We start from the raw sequence: 23845 nt of genomic DNA, 5'->3' as shown, positions 1-23845 counted from the left end.
GAATGTAAGAAGAACAGATATAACCTAGAACACAAAGTATGCATTAAACTATTTTTGTTCATTTAACAAGGATAGATGTGCATTTTTCTTGGTTGGCTTGTCTTTGTAAATCTGTGATTACATAAAGAGTTATATATATATGTGTGTGTGTATAGGAGTGTTCATAGCTAGAGAGCTGTCCATTTTATGTTTTGTATCTGTTTGTTTTTTGGTAACGTCATTTCAACTGGTGAGAATGGAGGGTGACAAGGGAGATGATGGAGAGAGAAAAAAAAATGGAACGCTGAACACCTCACCTCAGTTCTATGTCCTGATTTTATTGGAACGCATGTTTGTGTGCAGTTGGTGTGCCACCTGTTCAATGCTCGCCGTGTAAAGCAATAGACCAGTCACAATATCTTGACTGTCTCTTTAGGTTTGTTCTTCAGTGGTCGTGTTGGTTTATTAGCAATGTTGTTGTATCAAGCAAATGCTGAAGATGTTCATGAAATTTTTAGCTATAATTACAGAGGACATATCTGTCACACACACTTGTTGGATCTTTTTCTTCTTCCCCCCACCCTCACTCGGATAGCTAAATTCCTGACACCGCTCCATTTGTTATTTAAGAGTGTGTGCTACGCCCAACTGAAGGCTCGTGTCTGCTTTAGGTAACTGTGACAGATCTTTAAACATTGCAGTGAGTGTCTTTCTTTGAAGCCGTGGGAGGCCGTTTGGAAACTGAAGACTGCATGTTGCCTTATCATCAGCACTTAGTTCTCTCACACACACACACACACACACACACACACACACACACACACACACACACACACACACTCTGTTACTCTCTCACACTCACATACATACACAGGCACACACTTGGAGGCACATTCAGACTTCACCATTCTTCAACTCCAGCCACACACACACACACACACACACACACACACACACACACACACACACACCCGCACGCACACACACACATTTCAGTTGGCATCAGAGCAGACAAGCTGATTTTATAAACAGTGAAGTGAAATAAAAAGTTTTGTTGAAATGTAAACCAGAGGGTCATTTGATACATCATTTGTCTATTTTATTTGTTGTGCATCATTGATGTTTTGTTTGTCACACTCACATGTTTGAAAACTCTTTGAGGTTTCGAGATTTATTTTATTGTCAACTTCCTTATAAATACTTCAATAACTTGAAGGTAAAATGGTACAGGTAATTTGAACAAACTTAAACCAACATAAAAGATTCCTGCACCATGATTTGTTCATTTTAATTGGTTTTGCACCACACACACACACACACACACACACACACACACACACACACACACACACACACACACACACACACACACACACACACACACACACACACACACACACACACACACACACACACACACACACACACACACACATACACACACACCCTATCTTTTGTTACTGATGTCATTTAGTTCATATGTTTGTAAATCTCAAGAAGTAGGCCTATATTGTACAGTTTAAAATCACGTGTCATTTTTGGTAAACTTTATTTCAAATGTTTTTCAGGTTTCTCATGATATACTATACATATTCCTTTTTGTTATTTTCTTCTGAATCCCTGATCATAGACCAGTGACGTTTATGTCCACATTACCACATAGGCACATACAGCTAAAAAAAAATAAAGGGAACACCAACCCAATGTAATGGGCCTACAATTCCAAGTCCATCAGATAGTTATAAAACCAGCATGTAAAATCATATTATACTGTATGACTACTAAATATTTCTATTTGCAACAATTCAACATTTTATATAAAGGATATTTGGGTGTTCTCTTTCAGGTAAGATAGGCTTACACTAGTAAGGTGGCTACAGATGAAGGATACAATGGAAATTACGTGTGCAAACGGTTTTGAAACAGATTTGGGGGAAATTCAATTTGTGTCCCTAATGATGGAGACAAGCCTCGTTTCAGCCTCGATTAAGCCTCGTTTCAGTTAGTATCAACTTTAAATTGAGGCAACAGTCAGAATTTAGGTCTATCAAAAAAAAAATGTGTTTGCATATCAAACAATATTACAACAAATCGTACCATTACACGGTAAGTGAGAGGGGAATAAAAGGAGTAGAGAGAAAGAAAGGAGAAATCATCCAAAGAGCTTTTTGCCAAAACTCATTGCCTGGTCGGCAGCGCTGTCTGCAGCTGCGTCTGTGGCAATCTTCCCAGCAACATCCCCGACTATGTCTCCAATACCTGGAAGACATGTTCCACGGGCGAAAATGAAAGTCATTTTTATTGTTTATTATAAAGACCCTGAGTAACAATGCACAAAAAGAAACTATGCCTACATGTATAATGTTCAAGCAAATAAATAGAAATAAGATAAAAGCAGAGGTGTCAAAAGTAAAAGTAAAAGTACTTTTGTGGTGTAATTATAACACTAGCACATGGCATTACATAGCTGTTACACCATTTACTCCATTGTAACTAATGGAATAGGTAGACTGTGTTGTTACTGAAAAACACTGAAAACCTATCAAGGATCCACCACAAACTTGATCCAACCAGTGCACAGTTAGCTGATCGTAAGACGAGTACACAGGTCTACTGTTTACTCAGATAAGTTCCCTGTGTTGGAAGGAAACTGTGTTTCTTTTTTTAAACTTTTACTTTTGACAACTCTGGATAAAAGACTAACTGACTCTAAACATCATGAGCAAATACTATTCATGATTATAACATGTAGTGAACAGTAGAACAATATTGAAGTGTTAAAGAATGTGAAGCAAGAACAGTGGTTAAACCAAGAATACTGAACATGCAACTAAGCAATTACTGAAGAGGCATCTAAATGTCTTAACCCTGTTGCCTAGGAGAAAGCAAGCAACAAATCCTACCATATGCTGAAGTTATTGTGCTATGTGAAAGGCATCGTAAAAACTTTTTACATTTTGTTGAATCAGAATAATCACGAGTAGCAAATTAAACGTGGGTGTATGCAGATAAAAGTTTGCTTGCTGCACTGAAGTGTATTCAATCACCTTTTTCTTTCTCTTCTTCTTTGGCACCACCCCCTAGCATCTCTCCAATTTTCTCTTTTGCGACATCAGCTGAGAAAAGATATCACGTTGTTATGAGGCTACCAAAATGAAACGTATAAAAAAATGTCAAGCATCAACTGAAACAAATTGAAGACTCACCAGCCTTGTCAATGACCTTGTCCACCTGCCCGTCAGCAGCTCCTTTGAGAAAGTCCATAGTCTCAGTTACTCTGTTTACTCTCCTCGCTGTAGAAGGCACAAGACAGGATGCAACGCTGTGTGTGTGGAAACTGGTCCGACACTCACTCATATACAGCTGGCATCTCTGCCAGAGCCTCCCCGTCCATCAGATGCCAAGAAGGACGCGCCCTCCCATTGAATCACATGAACAATCCAACCCTTTCACACGCACTCACTAACCCTGACAAACCAGTACAACTCCACCACTTTCTCTCTCAAACACACACACACCCAAACACATAAACAAACTCACAAATGTCACTCACTATGTGACCTTCATTATGGAACATCTACATGATACTGTATGATATTGGCCAGGGTTCACTTGAGAAACAGACTATCTTGACAGGGATAAAATGATCTGCTGCTGATGTCCCCTGTAATTAAAAACTTGTTAACTCAGCTGAACTTGCTACTAAACACCTTCATTTCCTTCAGGATCAATGAATGTGTACTATATTTCACTTTACTCTGCTCTATGTTAGCAAGAAGACCATGCACCACCCTTAAATAATTGACCCCCACTTTTCCCTTTTATTTATTTGTGCTTGGAGCTGGGGGACCACAAGCCTTTCTTATTGCAGAGAACTGTACAAACATCAGTAGTGTCTTAGTTTGTGTGACTGTGAGAACATTAGTACAGTGTCTTAGTTTGTGTGACTGTGAGGACATTAGTACAGTGTCTTAGTTTGTGTGACTGTGAGGACATTAGTACAGTGTCTTGGTTTGTGTGACTTCTTGAGTTGTGTGTACTCATCTGGGGTTGTAGTGCCGTCAGATAGGCATCAGCGCAGGCCAGGCCACATGTTGTGGCAGTGGACAATGCCATTGTTTACATCAGGGAACGTCCTGTTCATTATCAACACACGTGTGCCAAGCACTACACACACGGTAAACAAGAACACTGTTGTGAATCTAAGGAATCCCAACTAAGGACATAATACACAAGTACAAACCCCAACTCCGGTGAAGTTGGGACGTTTGGTAAACAGTGAATAAAATCAAAATGCTATCATTTTCAAAACATTCAATCTATCTATTCTAACATATTAAGTGTTAAAACCGAGAACAAATATTGTTTTGGGGGACATATGTACTCATTTCTAATTAGATAAATGCAACACGTCTCAAATAAGTTGGGACAGGGATCAGTGAAATTTAGTAAACATCCAAATAAGATAAAACAACAAAGAAGAACATTTCAAAATTAATTGTACTGACGGACAATATAGGTGTCCAGGTATAAGATCATCACAGAGAGGCTGAGTCATTCAGAATTAAAGATGCAAAGGGAATAATTACCATAGTTATTACATACATTTTTGAATTCCCTTTGATTTACCACAATTGAGTGTATACAAGACATATTTTTGTTATTAAAATCATTGTATAGGTGCATGACATCATGAAATATATGAAGAGTTCAGATGCAAAACCCCCTAAGTGCCTTTTCAGAAAATAATCTTAATTCATTTTTATTTAATACAAAGCTATCACAATTGCATATTTGTTTTTTATTATTTATGTAATATAACTATTTATATGTATTATCAAGTACATGAATGTAAACCAAACCAACAACGGGGTTCTCTAAAAATATAGAAGTGCAGGTCTTCAGAAATGGAGTTAGGGGGTTTTGCATCTGAACTCTTCATATATTGGCTGTAGTCTCACTCTAGCACTCCAGGAATTAGAGCTATTGAAAATTGACCATATTAAGAATGCTTAATGCGTGCAAATGATACAGGGGTGTAACATTCTCCTAAGCACCTGAGCTCACTTGAAATAGACCCAGAAGGCATGGGAAACTGTCCTTTGCTTACAGACGTCAGTAGAAGTTGTAGAAGTTCATTATTTTTGACAATAATAGAGCATTGCATATCCTGTGCTCCAACTTGTGTTAGTGCTAACTTCAAAAGTCAGCCTCCATGATGGCATGCGGGTGCAGTAGTGCATTGGTTAAGATGTTCTCACTCATCTGTAGAGTTAAATACAGTGCTGGATGGTATAAATGGGTTTCAAACAGCATGAAAAGCCACTCATGCATTATATTTTGAAAGGAGATCTTCGATTACTGCCACATAGTAAGGTCAAATTGCATTCTCTACTATGTTTTAACAGTTTGGCTCCATCATAAGGACCAGCCGGTGATAAAATGGTGGGCTTTTGGTCAAGACCCGTCACACTGTAAGAACTACAGAAAGGAAAACATTGCAAAACATGACAAGGAATACACCCACCATTTAAGCTGGTGAAATCATGTCCAAGATAGGAATTAACACTGTTTTTATATAAAATCATCTCATGGGTTAATGTATTTAACTTTTGTCTTGTTTTTAGTCTTCCTCGACATTTGCTGCCTTTTATTGTCCCCGTCCCAACTATTTTGAGACGTGTTGCATTTATCAAATTAGAAATGAGTACATATGTCCCCCAAAACAATATTTTTTCTCGGTTTTAACACTTAATATGTCGTCTTTTCACTATTCTCCATCTAATGAATAGATTGAAAGTTTTGAAAATGATAGCATTTTGATTTTATTCACCCGGTCAACTTCACCGGAGTTGGGGTTTGTACATAGAATCACTTAAGTTATTGGCAAATGTCATTACAATAACTCAAACCTACACGAGAAAGACCACCTTATTTCTTGATTTAAATGTAATTGATTACCTAGGAACCAAGGTCCCTACAAGGCCTCTGTATAGAAACATCTTGTGCAACGTGGAGAAACAAAAGGCATTATGATTTTGCATGTTTGCACATGTCCCAATGTGACTGGAGCCCCAGGGAAGCATTCAGGTAAGACATCCACAACGCTTACCACAGAACTCAGACACACAGGTATTGACAGCGAGAAGATATGCGCACCCATCGTGTGAAACATTGTGAAGATTTGTGTTAAAAGTGTAATACCAGTTTTTAAAAGAATAACAAAAAGGCATACTGTAAGCACCAGAGAGTGACACGCATAAAAGAACTATCCACCCGTTTTATTGTTCCACATTATTTATTCTCAACAAATAAGCGATACAAATTTCACAAAGCAAAATTCCAAAATAACGTTTCAGCTGCTCCTTGTTCCCATTAAGGACTCCATGTCATCTCCAGACCAGCCTGCATTGAGGAGTTTGGCTGGCTAACGCTCAACCAAATCACGACAATCAAACCGCTTGTATCACAGTAGTACAATATACCTCGAGACTGATGCAATCAGCTGTGCAACAGAGAAAGTGCATCTAAGCAATTACAAGTAGTGTGTCCTGCAGAGGTACATCATGATATGGCATTTTGGGCATTATTATACTGAGGGGTGAGGGATTCAAAATGGAAAAAATACAAAAACTTGAACTCCAGCGTGGAGAGCTAAGGCCTCTTCAGTGTAGTGAAATAAAATATCTGTGAAACAAAAAATGCAACACCAGAACTAGGGCCAACACATAGCTGTCGAAATTAGCAGATAGAATTCAGATGTTGATGCTACGACAACTTGTACCATAAAAATGCCACAACCACTAGCATAACCAGGGAAATATTCTGGAAAAACTTGGGGACCTCCCCCTCGACTGAACAGCTATTCGGAGAGGGGCAGCACACTTAGGAAACAGGCAAACAGCAGGACTGAGACAAATATACAGGACGAAGCCAGTGTACAAAAAAAAAAAAAACTTTTGAGAACAAATAACCGAAAATGGCATGACATCACAATAATTAAAGTTAACTGGGGACGTCCAGGGACACTCTTGACATATGATATATTCCATGATGATGTATATATATATTTATAGGCATGGAGCTGAGCGGGGCAGATGATTTGGGGAGATGTTTGATATGTACGCTTTGGAACAGTTGGGTAATGTGTGCTGGATGGTGAGGAGGGGGCAGCTGGCTGAGGGGCGTTTTCTCGGCTTTCGTGGACGGCAGGGGGAACCAAACAGGCTGAGCTGGGCACTTATGTGAAGGTCAGACCGGCCTCGTTGTAGACCTTGAAGACTTTCTCGATGGCGCTAACGTAGGCTGCGGTCCTCAGGTCCAACCCCAGGTTGTATTTGTGGGCAATGCGCATAATTTGCTGCAAAACAAACAAGCAAAAACAATAAATAAAACTTATCTTAACATTAATGTCAACGTAACAACATGTACTTTTAGTCTTGTCTGACAAGTCACACGGTCAGTGAGTGTCACACTGAGAAACAACAAAGTTGAGGTTGTACATGTATTTTACTGTACAATTGTATTTTACAATATATTTTGCTCCTCAAACACAGATATAGGCCCCTTTCAATATCTAACCTTCCGGGTCACCCTTTTGCTTTTGACCTCGTGCTTCGACGCCCCACCTCTGTGAAGAAAACTTCTATCGTCAATGACATCTTACCTCGCATCACGAGGCCACAAGTACAATGAGTGGACAGGAGAGGTTAAATATCGAAAGGGATCCATGGAGAGTTATGGTGGAGGATGAGGCAGAGTTAACAGGGCGTGCAGATCATAACGATCATCTAACTCGCATAGCCTGGGGCCCAGGCCGGGCGGTACCATTACTGCACTTCTCACAGAGCTGACTCAACTGATTGTATTGTATAATTAGCCGCGGTGTTAAAAAAAAAAAAAAATTCCGACTGGCTAATAAAACAGACACACCCATCTGCATGCTTTGGATGGGACCCATAGATGAGCCGTGAGTCACCTTTTAGCGTGCGGGTAGTGAGGACCAGTTAATCTCCTACTGTCAAGGAGGGAACAGTGCCCAGTAGAAACATATTATGACTGACAATCCATCTTTGTCAAAATAAATCACACTGAAAATGATTTCACACACAATTGAGACCAGTATACTGTTTATATCAGGAATTATTGGACAGAATATTTTCAAAAGATTTTTTTTTGCACTGAGGATGGGGTCAACCGAAACGTTTGCACTTCCGTAAATATAGAACGGCATATGTGAGATCATTAAAAACCCACTTTATTTTATTATTTGGTATTATTTTGAGTGCGAGCTCCAGACTTTCTGATTTTGTATTACTCTATATTCTAAGCCAACGCACCACCACACAACTATAGCCACCTTGAAAGGCGCAGGCCCTCTTTTTGAATACACCAAAAGAATATAGAAAATGGAACAAATGTTTCTTCAAAGTCAAAACTGATGTAAGGGACAATGTTGTCCTCTTTTTATAACTGCGTTATGTGGTGACTTACCCTGGCAGATCTCTCCATGGTGTAGGCCAGACCTGAATGCACAATGTCCTTCTCAGAGGCTCCCTGTGGAGAGCACAATTTGAGATTGTAATGTGGTGTAGCCTACTTTTTGGGCGCAACACATTTTAAAATTACATTCATTTTAATCCAACACATTTTCTTTTTTGCAATTATTTTACATGTTTCTCTCTCTATACTTACAGCCACTCTGGCCTGGAAGTCAGAGGTGGGAACAACAGGGATTGGTCCTCCTTGTTTTCCAAACTTCCTTTCCAAGCTCTCCTGAACAGACACTGAAAACCAAGGCATTACACACTTGTGTTAACATAGAAACACGGGGGACAAAATGGAGTTAACCTCTTTTTTGGCATTTCAAACTTGGGCCAAAAATATTGTCACCCCAGCCTGCCAGTTTGTCTAGCATCGCACCATTGGAGATAATCCAAAAGGACACAAAAACTGTCCTTCAATCACAATGCTCCGTTTGTGTGTAAAAAGATTTCTTTTCTGTTGCCAAGTCGTTGGGGAGGGCTTAGTTCTGACTGTGACTGTGCTGGTCAGTACGCACAGTTAAATAGTTTGACCCATACATGTCTATGGTGTAAAAACTGATCACTGATTCCACAGCTTTGTCGGTGTGGTGCAAGATTTATTACCTTTGCCAAGGAGGTTAGTATGTGATTGTCTGAGTTTGTGTGTACGTTCGTTTTTTAGTATGTTCACGGTCCCCGAGTGTTTCTCTCCACCACAGGGCTGAGGTGCACAAGCTCTCCGAGGGCATTTCTAGCTCTCCATGTTATAGTCTGGTTTGCTGTGCCAAAAGACCACATAAATCAGCAGAGCATTTCTCAACAGCGTCATTGCTAAACAAGTTAGCAACTTACTTAGTTGCGATGCAATTTCCTATTGGCAGCCTACTAAGTTGCTAACTGGTTAGCAAGGATGCTTTCAAGAAACGGGGTCCTGTACTGTATAGTTGTGTGCAATAACATGCAGGTGAAAGCTGAAGAAGCTGATAAAGGTCCAGTGCACTTACTCAGCAGGTGGTAGTTGGAGTCCCTCTCATACTTGAAGGTCAAGCGACCGTAGCTCACATGGTTCAGGTTCTTCAGCCACTCAAAGTACGAGACAGTCACACCACCCGCGTTCAGGTACATATCCTATCACAACAACAGGAAATAAACAAATGACTTGGTGTTCTAAACGTTTCGTTTTCCTAAGTAGACATTTTAATGAAATGATCTCCTGAATTTCCCCCTGGGGATCAATAAAGTTACTCTACTCTACTACTTAGTCTACTACAAACGTTAAATAGTCATTTTAGGGCTAAGGAGCAGCAGTCTCACCGGAATGACCATGATGTTCCTCTCCAAGAAGATTTTGTCAGCATCAGGAGTAGTGGGTCCGTTGGCACCCTCTGCAATAATCTATAGGAGACAACCAATACAAACAAGGTCTGTTGACAAACGCATGGCTAAGGAACAAGCAACCAACTTTTTACATATGCATAACTATCCCATTACATTACATTTAGCAGAGACAAACTGCAGTGAAGGGGCAAAGTGCAGGTAATATAAGCGATGATGGGACAAATGCAGAGAGAGAGAGAGAGAGAGAGAGAGAGAGAGAGCGAGAGAGAGAGAGAGAGAGAGAGAGAGAGAGAGAGAGAGAGAGAGAGAGAGAGAGAGAGAGAGAGAGAGAGAGAGAGAGAGAGAAAGAGAGAGAGAGAGAGAGAGAACAGTGTACAGTGTACAGTGCCCAGCAATAACGAGTACATCCCCTTTTTTTCAAAGGTGTAGTGATAGTGACATTTTTGCTATTCGTATGTATTAATGATTCCATCAATGAAAGCAGCTCTCAAACAGCAGCACTATTCATGCAACCCCACATAAGGGCACTACCACTACCATATTTCACTCCAGGCACCTTTCATTCTTCTTTGTATTCTTCCCGTTAAGTTTTGAGGCCATCGTTTCTAAAAAACAATATTTACCCAGGTTCATCACTCCAGAGTAAGACCCCAGTAATTGAAAAAATTAACCCAGGCAAACTCTAAGAGGGCTTTTCTGTGACTGGGCTTTAGGAGACACGTCTTTGGTGGATCACACCATATTTGCGGTAAGCATTCACCCGATGTAGATGTCTCCTTCCTGAGATTGCTGCTGTGAACTTGCATACCGACTTCCTTGAACCATTCTCATCGACAAATGCCTCTGCCTAGGTGTTAAAGTCTGTGGCCCACCTCAATGCCTCTGTGAGATCATTTCAGATCCATCTGTATAAATGTTTTGGACCAGTTTAGATACAGTGCTTTGACTGCTAAATAAAGCTTTAATGGTATCCTAAAAGAATGGATATTTCTGGTGTAAAACATTTTTTTTTTTTCCTTAGGTCTTTTGACTTTCTGAAATGAGTCCTTAAACTCAACTTAGACTGATGGAATGCTTCTTCAATCGATAATTTGTATCTTTTCTTTTAGACTTTCATTGGTCTGTATTCATTTTCTGCATCACTGTAATTTGCCTAAAACTTAAACAAATATGTAATACAAGTCATATTATACATATTTCTTTCATGTTTTAATTTCAACAGATATTGTTTTAAAAAAGTCAATTTATCCTGTGGAGATGCCTTTTGTGTTTGATCACAATTTCACTTTTGAAAAGGGATGTACTCATCATTGCTGGGCGTTGTACATGGTTTGTTTTGTTTGTTCTTCAAATAGAGTGGACTGCAGCAGCTACAGTATTTGAAAACAGAAGAGGGATGTCCCCGGTTTTGAAGAAGAGTGGTAAATGGAAATACCAAACCAGGGCGTTCACTGACGTGTTGTAACCGCTTACTGCAATTTTTGCGAAAGTGGCTTGATCAGTCTCAACACGCAATAGGCACTGCTACTCTGCTAACTGTCATATGCAGACGGGAACACGTTCTCTCTTCATGATATCCTACAGTATCAGAGGCAATCAAAGTGGACGGCTGTGCCGTAGTCAAAACGCTTGATACTCACTTGTGCCATGTCCCAGCCACGGCACAATGTAGCCTCTGTGTTACATAAAAGATTATGCAATGGGGAAGAGCCACTGTTGCTTATGAAGAGCAGCGGGAGACAAGGGGCACAGAGGATGTGTGCGTGTGTGCGTGTGTGCGTGTGCGTGTGTGTTTGACCTCTGACCTTGGCCTGGATTTTGTGGGCGTTCTTCCTGGTGAGTTGTTTTTCTCCGGCAGCTGGGATGAGGATGTCACAGGGGGCCTCCAGGATGCTGCCCTCATACGGCTGGGAGTTGGGGAAGCCCACGACGGTACCGTGTTGCTGTGGAAACCATGCAGTGTTCATTCGAATGAGGCGGAGAGTACGCAGAGGGGACCAAAAATGTATAAATGCTACAACGTCTTCTTTATGGTAGGGGTTCCCAACATTTTCAAATTTGGGGCCCACTTGAAATTTTCACAAAATGTTTTGGGCCCACCTCTGGGCCAATAAACAATACAAGCCAAATAAATAGTCGACAGCAACACACAAACAAATATTATTTAGATTTTTAGAAAATTACATTAAGCCTACTTGGAATGACTTCAGGGCCCACAAAGTGGGAGAATCCATGCTTTGAAGCATTACATGCACGCTTAGATTTCTCATTTCTCACTCTATCGGAATCATGGTTTGTGTGGTCATTAGGGAGGTAGTTACTGCATCATATGGCTTGTTATTAGACATATGTTTGGATGTGTATGTGTAATGAATATCCACTGTCTGTTCTTGCATTGATGCAAGTTGCACTGTTTTCGTGCATTCAGCAGGATGGCCAAATGAAGGAAAGATCGCTTAAACAGTCACAGCTTACCAGTTTGTAGTCCTCCAGTTCTTTGGGGTCCATTCCATTGGGGTTCCAAATGCTGCCATCAATCTCAGCCACACCAACACACTTGGCGCCATAGCGGTGCAGGTAACGCATGGAGTGCAGACCCACATTACCAAAGCCCTACAGAGAACACACAAAATATCACTGTAAATTGTAGGTATTGTACAACAATTATATCACTGGCGGAAAATCAACACACTGTCAAAATGTGTAATGTCTTCTGCAATGCATTCTTCATTTATGTATGTATACTATATAGTAATGGTGGGGTGTCGTCCGCACCAATGTCTTATCCTGAGCGTATCGCTTGGTGCGTAATTCCAAGAGCAGTATAATGAAAAGGAAGAAAGGAGTCGCACACTGGAGCTGACTGAAGAATCAAAAACTGTATTAAACAAAGCCGAAAAAAGTAAATAAACCGACAGACTGATGATGGGCCAGACCCGAAACGTTTGTCCACTGTCTGTCGGTTTTATTTACTTTTTTCGGCTTTGTTTAATACAGTTTTTGATTCTGCATTCAACTCCAGTGTCAGTGTGCGACTCCTTTCTTCCTTTTCATTGTATGTATACTATTGCACACCTTCATTTCCCTCTGTATTTAGCAAAGACTAACAGTAAGATGGAAAAATAGTGCAATGGCAGCATCAACTCAGCTCTCAGACCCGATACTGTGTTTAAAGTGGTGCACGACTGACTCTCTCTAGGTCATGGGTGGGGAACCTATGGTTTGGGGAGCGTTTATAGATTATCCGGCCACTGATACAAATTTAAATATTATGCAGTTTCACATGAAAAATTACACGTTTTGCAAGCAATCCAACAAATTACATTTTCAATACAAATAAGGTGCATTTTCAGGGGATCTAGTGAATGTGTGGTTTGTTGTAAAGGTGGCCACCTTCAATACAGGCCTAATGTGCAGGGATCCCCCTGGTTCTTGTTCATAGTATTTTGAAGGACTTCATCAAATATGAATGAAAAAAGTTCCCCACCCCTGCACTAGGTGAATGCAGTTTAGCAGAGCGCCTGGTGGAGCTTTGCGAAACTACACAAGTCTGGTGAGTCAGGTTAGTACCACTAGCGCCCCCTAGTGAATCTTCACAACTATTGCAGATGTCACACAATCCTCATTGACAGTTTATTTTACAGCCACAAGAGGGCACTCCTCTCCTCCAGCATCACTCCTTTAACCCTCACATGCGGCGCTATGCCCTTCCCCTTCCTCCTTTTGAAGCAAGCTTCTCCCAACCCCCAAATGAATCCAACCCTTTCGATATGTTAAGAACGTATAAAAAAGTCAACTTCTCTCTAAGCACATCTGCAAATCTCTCAGAAAAAAAAGTCAATTGGAAATGGTACGTAATCTCTGACTGGGGCACTGGGATTAAACCCAAGCCCCTCCCCAACCAATCATGTGTAGACGTCAGAAGTGAAGATGGAGGCACCGTGCCTTGTGGTGCTCTGAGCTAGTCTTTATCTCTCATACGTGGAACAGAATTTGATCGGGGGGGTTAGACCTTGGAGAGTGATTAAAAACTCTGTGAGTGTGAGTGTGAGTGTGAGTGTGAGTGTGAGTGTGAGTGTGTGTGTGTGTGTGTGTGTGTGTGTGTGTGTGTGTGTGTGTGTGAGGAGCTCTGGCGGCTGGCTCAGCGGTCTTGCTGAGGACACATCTCATGCATTCTCTGACATGATGCCTAACGTCCTTCTCCAGGTCATACCAGAAGAACCTCTGACGAGCAAGGGAGAGCGTGCGCAGTTGACCCTGATGACCCGCCAAGTCATGCAGACCAGCCAAGGCATCTTCTTTAAGGGAGGCAGGCACGACGTACTGGAATCTCTTGGTGTTGGAGAGGGGGTCTTTCGAGACTCTGTAGAGAATGCCATCCCTGAGCTGGAACTTCCGCCATTCTCGTAGTAACTTTAAGGCACGCACGCACGCACGCAGTGTTAAGAGTGCAGGTCACGCGAGCCTGACAGCAAGACAGCTGCACACATCAAATCTAACAGGTGCAACCCTGTCAACCTTAGCCTGTCCGTACAGACAGCTCTGAACACTGCTTGTGACAAGTGTTACGGCTTAGCTCTAAAGTAGAGGGGAAGTCAAATACAAAAATGTCCTATCTCAATACAACTACGAAACTATTCAGTTGTTCTACCTGTAGACATAAACACCTTGGGAGCCACCATCACCCGGCTTTCTTCGATTTTATCCAGCTAAAAAAGATTTCCTCTTCAATTGGAAATGTTATTCCAGGCTATATCTTTGCTTTCCCAGAATTGTGTCATCACCAATTTATATGTGACTTAAATTACAATGGTTCTTGTTTGAGACATTAATAACATAATGCGACTTTATATGGGGACCAATACATGTTTAAACATCCCTGAAACACCCACAGGGGGTGCCCGCACCCCAGGTTAAGAACCACTGGTCTGGGATGATGTGTGTAGTAAAATGGTAAATGGACTGCATATAGCACTCAAAGCACTTCACATTGTATTCCTCAGATTCACCCATTCAGACACCGGTGGCAGTGGCTGCCACGCAGGGTACACCGTGCCACCAGGAGCAACTTGAGGACACATCGACGGGGTCAAGCAGAGCAGGACTCGAACCTACAACCTTCTGGTTGCCGAACGGCTCCACCTGAGCCACCACCGCCCCCTAGTACCTGATGAGTGTAGGCTATAGGTTGGTGTGTGTAGTACCTGAATGATGAAGGTCTTGTCCTGGAAGCCGGGGGTGAGTCCCACCATGTTCATAAAGGACGCCTCGTTGATGAAGTTCTCAATGCCATGGAAGACTCCACGACCAGTGGCAGAGATCCTCCCATGGATACCACCCTGGCTGATGGGCTTGCCAGTCACGCACGCATGGGCATTGATGTCCTATGGAAACACACGCACACACACACACGCAAGAACACACACTGCTGTTGACTATCAGGGTCCATCATACCAAACAGGAGAACAAGAAGGTCTCCAAGCTCCAAGCAAGAGGTAATCACTATGACTCTGTTCTTCACATCAAGCAGACCTGTGACAGGCAGTGGAACCAAGTGCACAGTCACTTACAGGCTGGAAACAATCAGTGATCGCTCTTGAGAGAGCGGTGGGTTGTGAGGGTCTTTTTTTGAAGGTAACCTAAGGACAGGCCTTGTACTCTTCACAACACCAGACAGGGTGAGCTAAGGACAGGACCATTTAAGACAGTCGGTGTGAGCGTGCACGCTCGTGTGTGTCTAGGGTGCTGGACGTAATGGAGAGTTTTATTTCAGACACGTACAGTGTGGGGGAAGGACGTACACGTGTGTGTGTGTGTGTGTGTGCCAAGTTGGCGGAAGGGCAGAGCACTGAGGTCAGCTGTAGCTGAGAGGAAGGTGAGGCTGACGAGTGGGGAGAGGAATGACTACCCCTACACACTTAAAGGTGCACTGTGTAATATTTTTAGTAGTTCATTTCCAGAATTCATGCTGCCCATTCACATTGAAAAGGATCTTCTCCATGGTCTATTTTGAATTTCCAAAAATAGACATTTTTAGCTGCAAAACTTTCTATACTTTGGTCATACTAGTACATATTGATTTATTAGAAAGATGCATGAGTAAATATTCATGAAGAGATCAAATTTGGCAATAGGCAGCATAGTTTCAATGGGCAGCATAGTTGCAATACCTACAGTACTCTGGCTGACATCCTAGACAGCGCACCTTTAAGCTATGCCAACCTACACACAATCCCCATTTGCGCTCATAGTTTCTGTGTGCCTGTTCTGCTGACAATGCTTAAACAGCTGAAAACGGCTACATTTTTCTACTAGTTATTGGGAGTTCATTTATTTATTAATTCATGGAAATGTGGGGGGTCAAGTGCTGGTGGAACTTTTTTTATCTTCTAATATTTTTATCTTCAAACTGGAAATCAACAATGCAGCTGTGTTGTTGCGCCACACACAATGTTGTTGCCTTTCTGCCAATGGCAGTATTATTCTTGAATCATTGCAGACCATACTTTGCCTTTGTAGGGCAGTATAGAGACTGTCGTTGCAGAGCTAAGGGATTACTTCTTGAGGCAGCTACTCTCCTCTAAGCAGCTGCTGAGTGAAGGCATTATTTCAAATCAAACTCAAGCCGATCATCCTCAGGCTTTACTCAACATCTGTGTCATACAAGTGAGAAGACATCTGTGTCAGACATCAGCAACTTCACCGAGGCCCCTCTGACTGCAACACCACCGAGGGTAAACATCACGGAGCGTCTTACCGTGTGTGCAATAGTGTTGGCATACGTATCAGCAATCCAGGACATCTCTCTCTCTCCAGTGCTCATGTCAGGGGCAGGGACGTCAATGCCAGGTCCTAAGGGGAAGGGTGAGAGGGGGAGGGGGAGAAAGAATTACAGACACAGAGGGAGAAAGAGAGAAGGAGAATGAGAGTGAGGGAGAGTGATGGAAATACAGGGCCAAGCAGACAGAGAAAGAAAGAAAAAAGAAAAAGATAAAATTGAGGTTATGTTTGCGTGTGGGCAGCTGCCAGACTTGGTAGTTGGTAGGGGAGGTGTGGAGTTAAGAATACTGACAACAGCCATATGGGCCGGCACTCAAGTTACAGCCAGCCGCCGCACAACTCCCATCGTACACCCGCTGACAAACACGTCCAGTGGTCTTTATTTGTGCCATGGGCTCAGGGACAACACGTGCACGTCACAATGAAAGCCAAGGCTTGCCGTTACAAGATTATTTAACAGAACAGGCCCAGAGATAGTCTTTCACTCCTTCTCCTGTTAAATGTTACACCAAAATAGTTTAAAAAATCATTGGTCTTGGCTGGGATTATTGTTCCATGTTGTTATTCCTGTTTCCAACCAGAAATGTGAATGAATGCATTTACTGAATATAGTTGTTTAAGTAAAATATCTTTTCATGCCCCCGGATAAATGTTATCCTAAAATCATTAGCTTGGCTTTGAATTAACTTGAATGAGCACACAAACACAAACCACTGATTTCAAGGAGACATGGGAAATGTAGTCTTAATCTAACTCTTCACTACAGTCTTCATGCGTGAACACAAACAAAACCACACACACTCAAAAGGTGGCATTCTACTACTAGCTAATACTACTAGCATTCACAGAATTGTCCATGTGAGTCAGGCTCTCCACGAGGGCACAAATGTAGCCTGGCTGGCTTGCCCCCTGAATGCTTTTCCAAAAACAGCTTCACAAGGGGAGGGAGGGGACCAGAGAGCAAGGTAATTTTTAGCTTGGAGGCAGGGTAGAGAAAAAAACCCAACAGGTAAGTGCAGGGCCTGTCTTTCTCAAATAGTTTTTTGTGTCATCATCATTATTTTATTTATTTAATTATTTAACCTTTTTTGTATTTCTAAACACTATAAAATGTACACAGCATACGATTTTATGGGCCTGTCTTTATCATCTAGTTTTCCCATTTTGTAATATTTAACACTATAGCCCTACACTCAATTCGATTTTTTTCATTTGCATATCACTTCACAGAGTGAAATGGCAACAACAACAGAACTGTAGCAGGGATCACCTTGTATTTATTCATTATTCAAGTCAGTTTTATCTAGCAATGCAGTTTTAAAGACCAAACTTTCTGTGAGGTTACAATGAAGGTGTTTGTGAAGGTGACAGAGATTCAACCGGCAATGCATGAATAAAAGGGATGCCTACCGATGAAACCCTTCTTGGCCAGCTCAATGGTGAAGCGTCTTGTAATCTTCTCCAGTTCATTGTCCTGTTCAACAGTCAAGGGAAGGAAAGGGTTAGGGATGATCACAGCACACATGCCCTCAATGATTGAAATACCACTAGTGTCACATGACAGGGACGGAGAACTGAAACTGTGCAGAACTTTCCGTTTGATCACCCATTATCTGTGGAACTCTACTGACTGTCCATTTTGACTGCTGACAACAGCACAGTTACTGTAACTAAGGTATTTCACGTTACTATGTAGACAGAGAAGGGAGGGCTTTGGTTGCGGCTGGAAAAACGTGACAGTTTTCCAATTGTTTTCAACTCGTTTGTGATGGATGATTTGTAATGGAAACGAGCCCTTTACTCATCACTGTAGCCTAATATCACTCATCATGTATTTATTAAGTCATGCCACGTCCAGCTGCATTTTGAACTTTAATGAATCGACCCCCTCTGCACACTTCACTGTTCCGCTGAACTGAATTTCAGACAGCAAACGTCCTCAATGCTCTAACACTGCCAGGGCACGCAACACAATGCACCGCCTCTGCTGTCAAAACCATACATCCCAAAACACAGGCACACGACTATCTAACTGGATTATCTAATCTAAACCAGAAAAATCCACCTCAAATGGGCTAAATCAGGCAGAGCGGAAGAGAGGAAAGGAGAGCATAGGAAAAGAGAGGAGAATAGAGGAGGAGAGATGAGATGGAGAGGAGAAGAAAGGAGCTGTATAGCCTGGGCTGGTCGTGAGCCAGTTGGGGGATGGGTAAGGGGGAAGGGTGATGGGAGGACAGGAACCCTCCAGCGTAGCAATGTCATGTCTTTCTCCCCATCGAACATGACAAGGAAAATGAGCAGAAAGCCCAAATACTGTAAACAGGAAATGCTGTAAACCAGTGGTTTTCAACCATTTTTGAGTCAAGGCACAGCTTTTCGAGTGCAAAATGCCAAGGCACACCACCAATTGGAAATGCTGACTGAAAATAAAACCCTATTGCCTATATTAACAATGTGCAGTCATTCTATAATCTCCATGTCACACCAGATGAACTCTCACGGCACACTAGTGTTCCCTGGCCAGTGGTTGAAAAACACTGCTGTATACATAAGGAAAATGCCTAGCTAAGACCAGCCCTATAAATCCTGGCACTCATTAGCAAGTCATAAATAAGGTTTGCGATGCTGGCCTTAGCAAGGAACCTAATCATTTCTTGGATGAAAAGATCCTGCTCCGGAATCTCACGGCCCACAAAAAACAAGCCATAACAGCCAGGGGCCATTTACTGGCCTTTTGTTTGCTTGGCGCAGTGGGCATTGGAGGAGGAGAAAGAGCTCTTTGAGAGGCGTAAAAGGACCTGAAGAGAAAACACAGTTGCTAAGAACTCACGGAAGACTGACGAAAACTAGGCTTGTTGTTGATGCAGCAGTGGAAATGTTTTGCGCTGGAGGACATGCTTTGGATGGACATGTTGGTTTTGCCAAATACTAATGTCTTCCTGTCAGCCATTTCTGGTTCTTAATATGCAGGGGGGGAATAATGTAAATATCTGAATAATTTCACACTGTAGATCAGTCAACACAAACGGGCCTTGTTAAACACTTACGGTGTATGTCCTGGGGTTGATCTTAACTCCAGCTTTAGCTCCACCAAATGGCACATCTGAGGGAAGAGTGGCATACAATTCATTCAGCCAGTGCACTCTTCATGAATCAACCAAAATCTTCAATGGATAGACAATGTAATACACATGATTCTTAAAGCACTTCATTTGGGATACCAAACAACTTATCAAAACATCTTTTGTTTGCCTCTAGAATAGGAAGAGACGCTCAAAAACTCCTGTGAGACACTGTCGGTATTAAGGAAGGAGGACGTACCAACCACAGCACACTTGTAGGTCATGAGGGACGCCAGGGCTTTGACTTCATCCACAGACACGTCCGTACTGTAGCGGATACCTGGAAGGAGAAAACACAAGAGTCAATACTTCAATAAGAGCACAAGATAGTAATTCCGATGCATTCACACAAACAAGGAGTTGTGTTTGTTTTATATTCATTTTCATTTATAAGTTCTATTTTCATCCAACACTTAGTATTGTCAACTCATATACCAAAGGGAACTTTTGCAAGATGAATTACAGCCAGAATAACAGTGTGAAATGTGAAAGTGGAACCACCTAAATCTCTGTACATTGTCATTTTGTGATCGTTGCAATTGAAGCAACAAGCAACATGATGACTGTATTTCCCCAAATGTATGTATAATCACAGGTCTTGTATCCCCAATAGCCCTTTTACCCTGTCCTTATCAAACAAGTCACTCATTTGAAATTCACATTTCAATTCACATAGCCACATCCTAATGGCAAACAAAATAGCACATCATTGCTAGCCCAATGGTTAGGAATCACACCATTGTTTTTCCAGCTTCTGCATTGTATAATGCCAGTTATTTCAGTGGACTACTCAACTGGAAACAATGAAAACAATCTTTATTCACTCAAGCATTCATTTGTGTAAACTTACAATGCCTTATGTAAACAGTTTCCTTACATCTTGGCATCTGTTACAGATGTATCTGTAACCCTCAACTGATCTACAACAATCAATTGATCTGCAATTGACTTGCTGCAATCTGCTACTGATCTGACATGCCCTCAGGGACACACTCATTCAAGTTAGGAAAACGAGCTTTGCAGAATATTCTTGATGACCAATGTCATACATTACTCCAACAGCAGTCTGGTACAACACAGTGCCTGTAGGATCCAGCTCAACCCACTGAGACACCTTGTCTTGATGTCACCAAAAGCAGAAACAAGGTTTTAGAGGCCAAATGGGCAACGCAGGGTCCAAGCTAGGGTGGCATTCCAAATGAAATCATGCCATTATTGGGACAGGCACATGCCAAAAGAAAACCAATTCCAACTCATTATGTTAGCAATTATAAGCTTACACCATTTCTAAATGGGAACCACCTACAACCATGCAATTTTAGGATGTGTCTCCGAGTTGTCTGAGCGTTTTTAGTTTTCTGTGCGTGTGCACTGAAAAGTAGGGCAGACTACAGAGAAGTGTACTGGCTACATTTATTGCCTTGCCTTCCAAGACAGACCCACAAGGACAGTTCATAAGCTGACCTTGGATAGTTGACCTTGCTTCACAAATGACAGTGTGTTTCAAAAAATGGCAGATTGCCAAATTAAGCTTTAACATAAAAGCTTAGCTTAAGGTTCCAGGATATCCCATTCTTTATCATCACAAGAGCTTGTCTTATCGGCCATATCCGACTGCATATTTAATCCAGACACCACAGACATCAAATTTACAACTTCATACTCCTTATCAACACGAACTTGGCCCTGGTGCCAAAACCTCTAGATAAAGTACTGATATCCTAAATACATAAAGAGAATGATGCCAGCTACATAACTTTATTGTAGCTCCACACCCGACTCTCAGAATCAGGAGCGTTATGGCAACTGTGAGCTGCTTGGAATACCTGCGAATAGGTTTAATTATAGCTGAAAAGTCTCATGTCACAAAGTGGCCCGCATCCGGTACATAATCCTGAGTCTTATTTTTCAGTATATGTATCTGCTTTATGATATGGTTGTAGGAAAAGGGGAGACTATTGTGTCTTCACGCAGTTGAATCTATCCTCAAACACATTGATGAGGCAGATGTTGGCACTTTGATTGTTATGACTTCCTCATCACAAACACTGCATAGTCTAGACTGTGAATGCTAGTGGGCTGCTTCACTGGTAAAAAAAAAAGTGTTTGGCAGATTTCTGTCAATGATCACTACATGTTTTCTGGTTTGCATGTTGCAATCATTGCATAGAGCCGGCCAGCCACAATGGAACAGAGGATATGCTCACAGTGACATGGAAAAGTGGTCTGAAACTGATCACACACACACACACGCACACGCACACGCACGCACGCACGCACGCACGCACGCACGCACGCGCACACACACGCACACACACACACACACACACACACACACACACACACACACACACACACACACACACACACACACAAACACACACACACCTGAAACCTGGAATTACACTGAATTGTAACTAAGTAGGCCAGGTCAGCTGACAGTATTTTCTATGCCAGTTAGGTAGGCTTCTTAACATATAGTGGCCTTCAGCGCCATTGCTCCCCACCACTCCACCCATACAAGGAACCAAAAAAATGACAACTACTGGTGGTCTTAGACCAGCTGCTGAGGGCTGAGGGCTGAGGCCAAGTCATGATCAATCAGATTCAAGATCCAACCATAATGTTTAGGCTGCATTCAACTGACATATTGGCTTCATGAGTGTGCAGAAACACATGTTAATTCATGGAAACCATCGACACACACACTGACACACAAGCAAGAATGTCTTCCTGAGCCTTTGCGAAACTGAAACGAGGTGTTTTCAGTCCTGGAAACCTGTTGCACACTTTTTGACTGAAGTGTGCTCGAGCTCAGCCAAGTGGTCTTGGAAGTCTTGTAGCGCGCAAAGCGACCCATGGAACCCAGATCGCTACAAATGCCAAAACAATGTTACCAGTAAGTAACTCCATAAGCTGCTAGTGTTTCTTTTTAATAGGTTTTACAAATACGTGGCGACAGCTTATAGGCTACTAAGTGGGTCTATGTGACAAACAAAACGTTGCTGGGGAGTTAACAGCTTGAAAGTATAGGCTATCCATTCCTTATGAACTATTGCCATCGTCCATTTCTAACGGATATATGTGAAAGACATCACCTGCGGAGACGACACACACTTACCCCCTTTGCAGGGCGTTCTGTGCTGACTGTGCTGTGCCCTGTATCCTTCAACCACTTCCCATTCGCCGCTGTCACGTTTGATTGGGAAAGAAACGCTCAAGACGTGGTTGCAAGGCTTAATGATCCTGAGAATTCCCTTGACTCGCTTCCTCTTCTGTTCCGGCGTTTCCCTTGTTTTCAAGTCTTCAACCAGCTTGTCTTCTACAATGGTAGCACCGCGGTCAAAGAAACCCTCAACCATTTTAAAAAAATTAGGGTCGTCTTCCTTTTCACCAGCGGCCTCGCTGTACTGGCGCACCCGCATCAGAGCCGAGGAAGCTGGAAGCGCCGAATCGACACATCCTGAGGCCAGAGCATTACTTGCCCCCCGGGTGAGGAGTTCTCCGAAATACCGGTACATTTTAAGCGAGGTATAACGTGTTTGTTTTAGGTAAAATGGGAAATAAAATGTGCAGGCCTATGCTGCGCTAATGGTTAGGCTGGTGAAATAGAATTGAACGCGGCTGCGCAGCTCCTTCCTGTGCCCCGTTCAATGTCTATATGACAATTGCCATGCTACCCCCTTGCTTTAAAAAACAGCCGGATGGCTCGGAAGACTCCTGCACCGAAGAGAGAAGGTCAGTTGGGGGCGCGTCTGGAAAGGGGAGGAGGCAAACGCTGCACCATCGCTGCCATTGGTTCACGGCCGCGTCCTTTTAAAAATGGGATTCCGGAAAGCCTCGTGTGTCTATGGGTGCATCCCAATATGTGACCTTGCCTCCTCCACTTGCCTCCTCCACTTGCTTCTCGTCATGATGACATCACTGACAACAGCATTATATTTCAATATCTTGCAAAAGCTCAATTGTAAAGTCTTTTTCTCATTTGCAATTGGGATGGTTAATAAAAAACAGTCCCTCAAAAGTTGTTGTGGCGAGGCTGACAGCTGAGAAACTTTATCGTTTTCTCCACGGAGGAGGGGCCAGGAGGCGGGACGAGGA

At 42.3% G+C, this 23845-nt stretch overlaps 1 protein-coding gene across 1 annotated transcript; it reads right to left on the bottom strand.

The window, feature by feature from the left end:
* Window positions 1–6258: 6258 nt before the first annotated feature.
* Window positions 6259–23442, bottom strand: glud1b (glutamate dehydrogenase 1b). The gene is made up of 13 exons (XM_063216766.1): window positions 22866–23442; window positions 19944–20024; window positions 19670–19725; window positions 18033–18096; window positions 16600–16694; window positions 15047–15226; window positions 12318–12455; window positions 11648–11785; window positions 9819–9899; window positions 9509–9632; window positions 8674–8765; window positions 8473–8535; window positions 6259–7339 (listed from the first exon to the last, which is right to left on the bottom strand). The coding sequence occupies exons 1-13, from the start codon at window positions 23263–23265 to the stop codon at window positions 7220–7222; spliced, it is 1632 nt and encodes a 543-aa protein (XP_063072836.1). The 5' UTR covers window positions 23266–23442; the 3' UTR covers window positions 6259–7219.
* Between the last annotated feature and the right edge of the window lie 403 nt (window positions 23443–23845).

The sequence above is a fragment of the Engraulis encrasicolus genome, chromosome 15, assembly GCF_034702125.1.
Source record: "Engraulis encrasicolus isolate BLACKSEA-1 chromosome 15, IST_EnEncr_1.0, whole genome shotgun sequence".
Lineage (NCBI taxonomy): Eukaryota > Metazoa > Chordata > Actinopteri > Clupeiformes > Engraulidae > Engraulis > Engraulis encrasicolus.
The sequence above is the reverse complement of the archived record's forward strand: the minus strand, read 5'-3'. Positions and strand labels throughout refer to the sequence as shown.